A 12545-nucleotide genomic window follows, 5' to 3' on the forward strand; every position below is an offset into this window, starting at 1 on the left:
TCCCAGCTTAGGGGTCACAGCCTCAAGTGTTCCGATTACCACGGGGACCGCTGTCGTCTTCACCTTCCACATCTTTTCTAGCTCCTCTCTCAGTCCTTGGTATTTCTTATATAAATATATATTACTATGAAGGTGATCTGGAATCGTGGACATTCGGATAAAGTTTTATGCAGCTACTCGTGTGATGAACATTGGTTCATATGGTGGACAGAAACAAACTGACCGTACTTAAGAATCACACGTCTGCAACTAAGGGTCTCTGCCTGCTGATGTAATGAACAAATTGTATTTTCTCTGAGATGTATGTCACTATGGAGGAAAGCGTCTGCTAAATGAATACATGTAAATGTATGTACTGTATGTATTGGGGGGAGGGCGTGGTGGAGCAGCGGGTTTGACCAGGTCCTGCTTCTGGTGGGTCTGGGGTTCAAGTCCCGCTTGGGGTGCCTTGTGATGGACTGGCATCCCATCCTGGGTGTGTCCCCAGCCCCCTCCTGCCCTATGCCCTGTGTTGCCAGACTACGTTCCGACTCGCTGTGACCCTACTCGGGACAAGCAGCTTCAGCCAGTGTGTGTGTGTGTGTGTGTGTGTGTGTATATGTATGTATTTATGTATGTAGTGCATATATGTTACAGGGGAAAGCACAGTGGCACAGCTTTTGTCTCACATGTGTTCACAGTGTGAAAGGACATGGGTTCCACTCCCTGCTCAGCCTATGTGAAGTTTGCATTATGTCCTCTGGGTGCTCTGGTTTCTTCCCGCAGTCCAAAGATATGCTGTTCAGGTTCACCCATAGTGCCTGAGTGACACAGAGAGTGTGTTCCACTGATGCATGGGTGAGTGAACCATTGAAAGTAGTGTATCTAGCAGTGTAAGTCACCTTGGTGAGTAAGGTATAACACTACACAGAGTTCATTGGAAGTTTCTTTGAAGAAAAAAGTGTCTGCTAAATAAATAAATATTAAAGTCACGGTCTGCACTAATTTTCTTCTTGCCTGATAGCCAACAATATATGAAGCATAAATGACTCCTATGAATACGTTTGGACACATACAAACAAAATTAATAAAAGTCACCTTTCGTACCAGTCATCTTACTTACACAGATTTGTGGTTGTCATAGTTACAAGGGAGGAAAATGTCTACCTTAAACCTGGCAGCACAGCGCAGTTAAACAAATTGTCTTGGTAAAAGGGTCCATCTAAGTTAATTTTATCTACCTCATAACGACAGCCCACAGAAACAGTGATTTCAGGGATCCTCAGGACTGCAGGACACCAGGGAGTAATCAAACCATCACTGACATTTAGGCACCACTTAGGAGAGGAAATTGAAAGACCCCAGTAACTCAATGAAGAAATCCTACTACCTCAATATGAATTATGAGAAACAAAAATAAATTTAGAGAGAAGGGGTTTGCAAAGACTGAAATGGCTAACCAAAATAAGAAGAAATAAGTGTAATGTGAAAAACACCCTGTAGAGAAGAGGGTTGAGAAATGTACTTTATGGGTGATGCAGCACAAGTATTAAGGAGCAATGCAGGAAGAACATTTACTGCCTTTTCCTGAGGGCTTCCTTCTCTCAAATACATTTCTACACTACATATTTTAAAATCAGCCCTACATGGCTTTGAAGATGGTGTTCTGTTTTTACTTACCGTGGTATCCACTACTCTGCTAACCACGTTTCATTCAAACACCATCCCCGACCCTTGCGAAAGGAGATTTGTAGCCTTGCTGCATACTAAGCTACACTGCCACATGAATACACACAACCTCCTAAATTTACAGAGAAAATTAGGATGGAAATCTGTTCATAATATTTTTTTTTTTGCTTTGATAAGTAACAATGAATGAAAACCTAATAAAGACTTTCCTTGATTTATTTGCGAATTAGGTTCTATAAAAAAATCTCTGAAATAGCTATAATAAATAAACTAATACATATTTTTCAAGACTTCATTTTACTATATTGTTGAACTCTGAACTGCATTAAAACTAATTTTTAAAGCCTGAAAATAAAAATATAGCACAAACTCCTAGTCATTGCTGGCCACTGCTGACTTATTCATGCCATGAACATGTGCAAGGTCCTCATCTTATTATAGACGACTGACACTCGGGATTACCAGACAAGAGTTGTAAACTGAGTTGAATTCAGATAGCCCGACATTCCTGTTCTCTTTGCGTGCTCTTTACTGCCATCTATTGATTTGGAGGGTAAACACAGGTTTTGTTTGCTCTGTAGCGAAGAGAAATTGTTCAAATTCAAAAGTAAATCCTAGAAAATCTTGACTATAAGTAACACATGGAGCCACTGTGCTTAAAATTTCTCCCTAAACCCAACTGTGCGATGGGCTTTGAAATCTAACCAACAGTCAGTCCAGTGCTACACAGCTACCATATGCTAGGTAGAAAACCCATCATTTTTTTACAAGCCACATTCACATGGAATGAATACATGGCTGCCATCATTGTGTAACATGCTGGAAAAGGGCGGAAGGGCTGAGATGGCTATCAGTGATGGTGACCACATGTTCTGCCTCACTGAGTCCTGGGGTATGTTGGAGCGCAAGCTGTCTGGCAACCCATCGCACACGTGTGGAGATGGCGCCAGCGTCAGGTGGTTTCCTCTGTTGATCGTTCAAGAATGACCTGCAGTGCTATGGCACATGTACCACAATCCACCGCGAGGGGTGTCACTACCGCTCCATGTGCAGACAGAAACGGAAAAGGGCACGTAAAACAAAAATAACCTGACGAATCCCTCGGTCTGGATTTATTATTTGATTTACACTCAGCCCATTTTTGTCTATGGCAAATATGTCAGGGCATGCTTTATGGGCTGGGGAGAGAGGAAAATGCTATTTTATCTGAAACCAGTATGAAATGTGCTTTTGAAACTGTGTGCTGGACAGGTGAAGTAAATCAAAAGACAGCTATTGCTGAGGTTGAAAGAGTGGGAGGGAGGGAAATGGAGAGAGAGACAGGCCGAGAGAAGGGGGAGGGAGGTCACAGAAGTGATGGATGAAAATTAATGGTTTTCAACTATCAGCAAAAAGTGGAAGATAATCAATAGGCACAGATTTATTGATCGAACAGCTTGATGGTTGTTTCTAAAGTGTAGTTTCCATGGCAAAACTGGGAATTAGTTTTGGACACAGTAGGGTGGGGTGATTTGGCATGTTACTGAACTTAAAATGCCAATAAGGAGGATCTGCAATTTCATGTACTATTGGGGGGCTGTGGGGGGTGGGGTGGTAATTGGAGTGACATTAACAATATGCTCATGCATTATGAAGAAGCAGTAAGGGACTGCAGCAGTACTCTAACACAGTGCCATTAAACTCCAAATTATACGAGGCAGAAATGGACCATTTCCAAAACCATTTCCAAAAATATATGTATATATATTTTCTTTTTTTCTTCATTGAATGCATGCGCTCTGACATCAGGTGGTGTGAAGGGATACGGCAGGAATTCTTTACAACTGTGGAGGTCAAGACTTTCGGGGGGCAGGATTGGGCACCAGGCCGTTGCTTTGTCGGGGAGGATAGGGTATCTTCCTGGCTTTCTGTTAAGCCATGTGTGCTCCTACATAGGCCTGCTGACTCCTAGCCAGGGTCCAGATGGCTTGCTGGCAAACTGGACCATTCAGTGTGTGCTTTGACATTAAACACGGTGACAGAATGTAACGGAAAGAGGAAAAAAGCTAAATGTATAACTAAATACGAAAATTGTGATTGATAGGTGCCTGACAAGTCTTTACAAGACTTCTTTAGTATGTCATTCAATGTACTACACTACATTATGGACAAAGGTATGCAGAGTGGATAGGTGTATCGGGATTCTTGCCCTGCATCACAGTGATCATTCCAATGGGCCTCTTCAGGCCTGCCCATTTCCCAACCCGTAGCTTCACTCATAAGTAGCGCCCGAAAATGCAAGGAGCCTTACCTCGACAGTAAGGCAGAGGGAAGTCCCAGGAGGCGGTCCCCGAGGATGTAGCCAGGCAGGACAGCACTGTGTGACCCTCCAGCACGTATCCGGGGTTGCAGCTGTACCGGATCTTGTCCCCGATGTTAAAGGAGGAGCCCTGCTGGAGTCCATTCTGGAGCTGCCCTGGATTTCCGCAGGTGTAGCTCGGCAGGGCTGTGAGGAGACAGGAATGTTGGGTCAGGGTTAGGTGGAGGTGGTCAATTTTTCTGCTTTTACTCCTGATTCAGCATTTACAGCCACCTTAGTATGGCTCATTTCCTTAACAGATCATTTATCTTCAGTAACTTGCAAAGAATGCGCATTTTTACCAATGTTTTTCCGGTGATACTTTCATGCAGCAGCTACCACACTTAGGTCAACCACATGTGAAGACCATGTTGTCTTGAAAAGATGGTAGAGCTTGGAAAAGATGGGGGAAATGGAAGAAGGCAAGAATCAGTAACTAGATGGATGGACCCAATCACAATGACAATGAACGCACTCTTTTCAAGAGGATAGAACCTTCTGGAGGCACTCTTTGTGGTTGGCAAAAGTCAACGCTGGCTAAACAGAACTCCACAATGACAGCAAGTACTACCTCTTGATCTCTTTCCAGGATGTGAACTTTCAACCTTCCCATCGCAGGTCGGTTTTTGTACATTTAATTATTAACAAAAGTGTTTTCACAAAAACCTGGCACTTCATACAATGGTAAACTCGGGTCACTACATTCATTACGAATGCTCTCTTTGTGTAATGTTTACCGTCTTTCTGAACTCCGTTTCTTCTCTTATTACGTGTTTCTATACTTCTTCAGAAAATACTGAACCGGCGATCAACAGTTTGTCTCTTGTTTTCCCAGGTCAGCCATGTTGTCCAAATGGAAAGGATCGCAGAGTGTTTCTCTGGCTATTCACAGAACAGAAAACGGGGGTCGGCATGCCGTAATGAGATTGTACAATTGCATTTAAGTCAGATGTACAAGCTGCACCACTGCATGCTGATAACTGTATAATCCATTGAACCCCCCCAATTAAAAACCCATGCCCCTCCTACTGGCAGTGGTGAAATATCAATAAATTTGCTTTAAAAAGCACTCTCTGTAATGAGACACGGTAAAACTGGAGCCTTGTCATTGGCGAACAAATTGTCACCAGCCATCCAGTCAGAGACAAGACTGTCCACAGCCATTATGACAGCTGCTTTACACAAAAAAGGTTCGAGTTAAATGAAGAGCTAAACAAATTAAAGCAAAAAAAATGTGTCACTTCAGAAGAATGTGAGACAAGTTTTATCTTAGCTATCCTCGACACTACGTTAAGCTTGCCTACAAGGAAAGAGTCCGAATTGTGCCCAAGCAGCTGTCGCATTCAGAAAAGAACAAAAAAACAAGAGCTTTTTTCTTTTGCAAAAAAACAAAAACAAGACCCTGTGAATGCAATACTGAAGAATCATTCAGAATGAAAAATGGTTTCAGTAACAAGCATCCACACAGGTTATGTGACATGACCAGTTGCAATGACAAGATTAGCCATGATCCTGATTCTATTTATTTATTTTTTTATACATTATAACACATTGCCATTGTTGTGCATTTCACCCACTCTCCTGACCTGACAAGCATAGCATGTCAGTCACACCAAGAAAAAATAAAAACAGCCCTAATGCAATGACCCCTTTTTGTTTTTTTTAGTTCTTGCACAATGGAATTAAATCATGTTGCAGGGAACTTTTCCCTCCAAATTAGCCACAGCCGTGGAAACAGTCGTGTCAAATTCACTTCATCCTGCACAGTATTTATTCCAGACATCAGGGATGCATTTCCGCTGAAACTCTCAAGCCGTTAGATTGACTAGAGACACTCCATGCTATAGTAATCCCCTCTTTCCTGTGGGAATGGATTTAATGGCTAACAATGAAATGTGCACACAGGTTCGAGTCTTTAGATCCACAAGGTGCCAAACGGGGTGCACATTAGAGAGGTATTCCATTAACATTTACATGTATTCATTTAGCAGACACTTTTCTCCAAAGCGATGAACACCTCATAGAAAATAAAATTTCTGCATTACATTAGCAGAAGTAGAGATTTAGATGTAGACCTGTGATTTTTAAATGCAGTTAGTTTCTTTCCACCATATGAACCACTGTTCATAAAATGAGTAGCTACATAAAACTTTAGCAGAATATCCATGATTACAAATCACCGTCATAGTTTTTTTTTTTTTTTTTTGAGGTTTATATAAACATTTACGTTACATTACAGCAGTAACTGTGTTCATCCGGGCATGATCTTAAAGTTATAGCGCATGAATATTTACACCACACATGAACTGAAGAGATCATGTGCAAAGTGATTATTGAAGAGGTGAGTTTTAAGATCCTTTTTAAAAGTAGACAGAGATTCAGTGGTTCTCAGTGAGAGGGGGAGGTTGTTGTGCCACAACGGAGCCAGAACCAAGAACCTCCGTGCTTTACCTTTCATGCATGTGGCCACCATGCGGGCAGATGTGGAATAGCGTAGCGATCTGGTTGGGGAGTAGAAGATGATCAAGTGTTGTAGATATCTGGTAGCAGTTCTACTGAGGCATTTGTAGGCTATAACCAGGGTATAAAATTTGATCCAGGCAGCTATAGGAAGCCAGTGCAGAGAAACGAGTAGTGGAGATACATGCGAGTGCTTCGGCAAGTCAAACGCAATTCAGGCAGCAACATTCTGTATCAGTTGTAGAGGTTTGATGGCAGTAGTAGGAAGGCCAGAGCAGGATTAGACAGTATTAACAAGACGGTTGTCTCCTACAGGGTGTTCTTAGTGTATAAATTTAGAGTAAGTAGTTTGCTAAAGAATGCGACAGCAGGAGCAAGGAATCAAGCTTAGAATTGTCAGATTGCAAAGTGTCACCCCTAACAAAGACCTGTTATTGGAACTGACCTTGAAACCTTAAGTTTGATGATATCCCATACAGACACAAAATGTCAGTCGTCTTGGTAATAACCACCTCCGAATTACTAGATACCCTAAATTAAGGAACTTGTACATGAAAAGCAGTATCCTGACTCATCCTCTTAAATACATAATTTCCCACACCTCCTGCTTTTGGGTAGCGCTCTGCTTAATTGCCTACCTTTATTTAAATGTACAAAAGAGGAAAGAAAAGGAACAACAGTTTCACTTTGCTGTTTCAAAGCTGCACCATTATAGCTGAGGGCAAACATCAAGGATGATGTTCGAAAACAAACACATATTTAAGGGTTTTTTCATACCTCATTTACTGCCGTGCCAGGAAATCTCACTTGGAAGAATATTTAAGCTTCACAGAGCTTTCTTTATGATGTATGCATATGCTGCTCACCTCTTCAGATTGAACCATAACTTCTCAAAGTAAACAAACAGACAGTGTTTAGTTGCCCTTTTCCATCTGTATTAGTAATATTGATTTATCATATCAAGTTAATGCTCTCAGATGATGTGCTGTCAACACATACAATATTGTGAACACGTATTTGCTTCTGGACCACAGTACCAGCAAAGGGGATCAAAATGAAAATGGAAATACCCAACAACAGTACTCAGCCTGTTGGCTGAGGCTGCTCCAGATACACCTCCAACCCTTCCTTGAAGTCACATGCTGAGCGTACTGATACCATAGATTATGCAACAGTTTTACCAGATTCTATAGCAAGTGTGCTGAAGACATTCTCAACATCATTATCCAAGAGACACTGCAATGTTTACATTTACTTACACATGTATTCTTTTCCCCATGTTCCAGAGCATGCAAACTCCCTCAGGTGATTCACCTCATTTAGGCATATTGTTCTGAATACAAATAAAAGGTTCACACACGAAAAATGAGCTCAGATGTTGCATATAAATTGTTATAAATCCAGTACCTGGTCACTGCACTTTCCCTCAGAGCATGAAGCAGTAGTTTGTTTAACAGAGAAAGGACATCTATTTATATATGGAAATATATTGCCCAACCAGTATTTATTTAGAAGGAGTTTACCTTTTAACAGATGAAGTGGACAATGACTACGACGGAGTATGAAAGTAAATGAAACTCTGAAGGCGTGCTGAGAAGCGGTTCCTCGAGAACAGAGAAATGCATTCTTGGAGGATCCTGGATTTATTTGCCATTCCAGCAGTGCCTATTTCAGTGGTGACTATAAATATCCTCGTCTTCCTTTGCAAACATTTTCCTCACTGTTCATTGAGCAGAGGTGTTCCAGCCACCACCTGCACTGACTTTGGAACCCACATTACCAAAGGCCTCTGCTTTGCTTGCCCAAAGCTCATATATCACAGAACACTTTGGGTCTTGGCAGCCAGGCAGGATCTCCTTAGCTGGTGATTTTTGACTGGCTCAGGCAGTTGCAAGAAAGCCAATGTCCCATCTAACACAGGGAAATGCATGTTATGCGCATCTTTAGGTACTATTCCTTGTGCTTGCTTTCCAGGTACAGACACCTCTTGAATTATGCAAATAGACCGTTCTTCAACCCCTTACGTAAGTCAAAAGTCACATATGTCAGATTCCTCCTCCTCTCCCACCATTTAATATCACTGCGTGCTTCTTTATACGTGCGGCATCCTTCACTATCGTATTTATAGTCTATACGGCTAAACCTGGCTCCCGTGCTATAGACGATAATCTTTGTCCATCTTCATACTTCCTTATTATTTTCAATTTCATCTCCAAATCGACTGCGGTACGCTTGTGAGACGGTTCTCGTTTTCCTTCAAGTGCACGTTTACCACCAGGCATTTTGAATAATGAAATGGGTAAAAAAATGTGCAAAAAAAAGCATTACACTAATGAGAGGAGATGCATTCATAGCTCAAAACAAATGGGAACTGGGAAAATGCAGCATCCTTCCTTATCTGGCTACGCTGATTTGCGTATTTCAGAAGTTTTGTGTAAACTAAAAGCGCCATCCGTAAACAATGCGTATGCCGGGAATTTTTTACGTATTTCCGTATTTATGTAAGTCAAATTTATGTACGTAGAGGGGTGTCTGTACCTCAAGACAAAACATATTTAATGATATTATAGACCAGGAATAGCTACCCCATAGCCGAGAGAGAACCAAAGAGATCCCACCGCTGGCACCATTCTGTTCTTGTAGTCCAGCATCTGGATTTTTTTTTTCCATCTTAAGCAAGATGTCAAGATTTTAACAGGCTACAGATAGAATGTAGCAGCAGGCAGCACGTTAATGTTATGGAACAGAAAGGGTTCATTTAGAACTTCCTGAAATGATGCTATTGTTATAGTTAACAAGAATTTCTTTAGTAATAATTTCCACCTGTACAAAAAAAGCACACAGTTACACAGCACTTCCAGTGAATACCCTCTGCTTAATGCATTACAAATGAATTAATAGAAGCCCTCATAAATATAATATACATAATGAATTATAACAAAATATGCTTAATGCATTCTGAAGTAGAGCGCTGTAGCACATTATATACATAAAAATCAAATGAAACCCATTCTATTCTGATGACATTCAGAGGAATCCTTATTTAAAATGGAAGCTGTGGATGTAGCTTTAGCCAAATATGTGTACGCACTTTCTTTTTATCCTTTGATGTTTGGATATGAATGATTTTGTTGCCACGGAAACACCTGTTGAATGGTGATGCCATTAATTGCTGTCTAAATATAGAATAAAGATCAATCAACCTTGCCGCAAGGATGGGTTTTCTCAAAAATGTATTTTCCTTCAAAGAATCAAAAACTGCATCACGTCATTTTTTTCAACATTTGTCAGTGTTCTATAATCAACAGCAGATCAAATTTTGTGCTTAGCATCTGCTTTCTAAACATTTATATCTCACACTGATGAATAAATAAGTACACATTATGTCAACACTACAAAAGGTATAAATTCTGGGGTTGATATAAAATGTCTGATTTGTGCTTCTGTGTATGAAGAAAACTCTCAACAGATTAACAAACATCTGCCTCATGTTCCCATGGCAACCAACTTGCTCTGCTTGGCTTTGTGGCACCAGGAGTGAGTTAAGACACAGCAAATTAGTGCTAAATGGTTTGCTGATATAATAATGCACATAGTTCAAAGTTTAGACAGCAGGTGGAGATTTTTTTTTTGCATTTAGTGGAACATGTGAACTGCTGGCGTGGCATGTGTTGTACTCTCGAGCAAATGACTTATCCCGACTTGCTTAAGGAGAATAACCGGCACAGTGAATGGAGGAAAATAGATAAAAAGTAACAGAGCACCAGGTGTCACTGTATTTACTTATACAACCCTTACACCCCCCAACCCAGCCTGTCCAGAGGGCTACAGCACCTGTGTCTGAGTCCCAAGCAGTGAGACACACAGCAGTTTGCCTCATTATGATTGATGGGGATTGAGGCAGCTTGTCAATAGAGGTGAAGACTGGAATGGGGGGGGCAGGTGGCAGGGACCGCAGCAATACCAACTCCGAGACTGTCAATCTCACACCGGGGCATCAGCGCTGTAAGCCATAAATAAAACACCTTATTACATATTCATACACTGCACCAAGCAGTTACACAGAACAGTTTTTAATGTATTCTTTACATAAATGCATGTTAATTTGTTTAGTTTTTTTTTTTTTTTTTTTGGACTTTCATTCTGCTTGTTGTTAATGTTAACAGTTGCTTGTGAACTCAGAGTTTGATTTTAATTTTGTTTTTTTTTTTTTTAAACCTTCAGCCTTTTGGTGAACAGTGCAGCTTTGTCGGGAGCAGACAGAAGGCATGAGATTCGTTCTCCTTTCTGCACCGTAGGAGTAACACTGCGAAATGGATCCCAGCTCACCGCTGCACTGGCCCAGTAAGCAGATTCTGCTGAGTCAAATAGCAGTTTTATTAGGGCTCTCTCACCCATGAGACTGTTGTGTGGTTCTGGGGACGAGCAGTGAGTGCTGGGTATACGCGGGTCTGTGATCCGCAAGCAGACTTCATCCACTATGTCTGAGTAAATACGCAATAATTCAGCAGAAAGGCGGCATATCAGAATAGGGGACGCCATCACACCACATCACCACGGCCATGGCCAGATTCCTGGTGGACCCACAGTATTCTGCTCAAGTTTAGTGTCGCTGAGTTACTCCACACTTTCTGAGTGTGTGTGTGTGTGTGTGTGTGTGTGTGTGTGTCTGTGTGTGTGTGTGTGTATGTGTGTCCTCCCAGGACGTGCATTTGCCTCTTAAGACAGGTTGATGATACAGCATCACTTTTGACTTTCTGATTGAGTGGGCAACGAATGAGTAACTGTACCATGGTAGCTGCACATGTTAGTCTAAATCTTACTTAAAACCTGCAGTATTTTGCAGCAGGGGTTTTAAAGCCTTTCAGTTGTACCCTGTAACCATACTCGCTGGCACCAATAGAAATAAGAAGAGTACAATGAGAATGTCTGCAATGCAAAGAGCTGAAGCCGTTTCTAAGGACAGCGGCTGGGCTGCAGGTCTCATCTGGCTCTCGTTTCACGGTTCTCGTCGTCTCGCTGTGTTAGGGATCTCTACGCACCAAGGCACGCCTTCAACAAGAGCAGGAGCGGGGCGCACGCCTCTTTTGCTTGCGTGTATAATGACAAGGCCTGGCATCTAAGCATTTCTGGGTGAACTCCCAACGCAAGAGCACAATTCAAAGCAAATAAAATCCGCAGGCTACGGAGACACTGCTGGAGATCAATGCTCAAAAGTGAAGTTTGATGCTGAAGGCCTTTTTGTTTATATATACCGTGGAGATAAAGTAAAAACAATTTGATCTTTTTTTTCCCCCCACAAGTGAAAATACTTGATGAGGCCTCTAGTTACTCTTGTCACTTTTTTTTGAAAGGAACGCTTTCAAGGTGGCAAAGTATGTCGAGCACCCTGGTGCTAAAGTTATTGATTTTCGTTTGTTTCGTCTTGATGAGAGTCTGAGCGGAGATTTTTTGGCTATTTGTGGTTTTTCTCGGAGTTCTGCTTCCCCTTGTACCTCGGCTGTGACTGAAATTGTTGCGCTAAATCTTCCCAACAGGCTTTCTAAGCAGGTTCTGACTCCAGCAACTGCTGATCCGGAGTGATCGGCAAGGGCTGGCTCAGTCACGACTTTCCAGAAAAAAACGAGCAAAGAAATAAAACAATCATTCCATGAAATCTGGAACGCATCTCTCCATAAGGCAGCGGTATCTTCACAAAGGATGGGGGCGGGGGGGGGGGGAAGCATCATGGAAAAAAATGGGCAATTGGAATTGTAAATAGATTCTTCATCCAGTTAATTTGGGGCCGGTCCTGTTCCGTAACGCTTGGTGTCAGCAGAAAATCAGATGTCAATACGAGTCACTTTAGCAAACATGCAATTAAAGCAACTCTTGTTACTACAGTCTCAGGCTGCAAACACGTCGTCGAACGGGCAGCAAGTGACATTTCGGGTCTGTAATTGGCTAAAAAGCTGCCCGGCTCTCTCCCATTTCACTCCGTTACTCATTTATCTATTATTTAATTCTTTCCATTCGGCTAAAGTGTGATTTTCGGGCCAAGTTGTGGCCTGACAGCCAATTAATTGCCAAAGTGGCCGTC

At 41.8% G+C, this 12545-nt stretch overlaps 1 protein-coding gene across 2 annotated transcripts in view; it reads right to left on the minus strand.

Moving 5' to 3' along the window:
* The window catches only part of csmd2 (CUB and Sushi multiple domains 2), a 246732-nt gene that overhangs the window by 161445 nt on the left and 72742 nt on the right, over positions 1–12545 (minus strand). For both annotated transcript variants that reach the window (XM_029248162.1, XM_029248161.1), the window contains exon 4: positions 3959–4153. In XM_029248162.1, the coding sequence (XP_029103995.1) occupies positions 3959–4153 (195 nt within the window). The remainder of the gene's footprint in view (positions 1–3958; positions 4154–12545) is intronic.

Source organism: Scleropages formosus, chromosome 23 (assembly GCF_900964775.1).
Source record: "Scleropages formosus chromosome 23, fSclFor1.1, whole genome shotgun sequence".
Lineage (NCBI taxonomy): Eukaryota > Metazoa > Chordata > Actinopteri > Osteoglossiformes > Osteoglossidae > Scleropages > Scleropages formosus.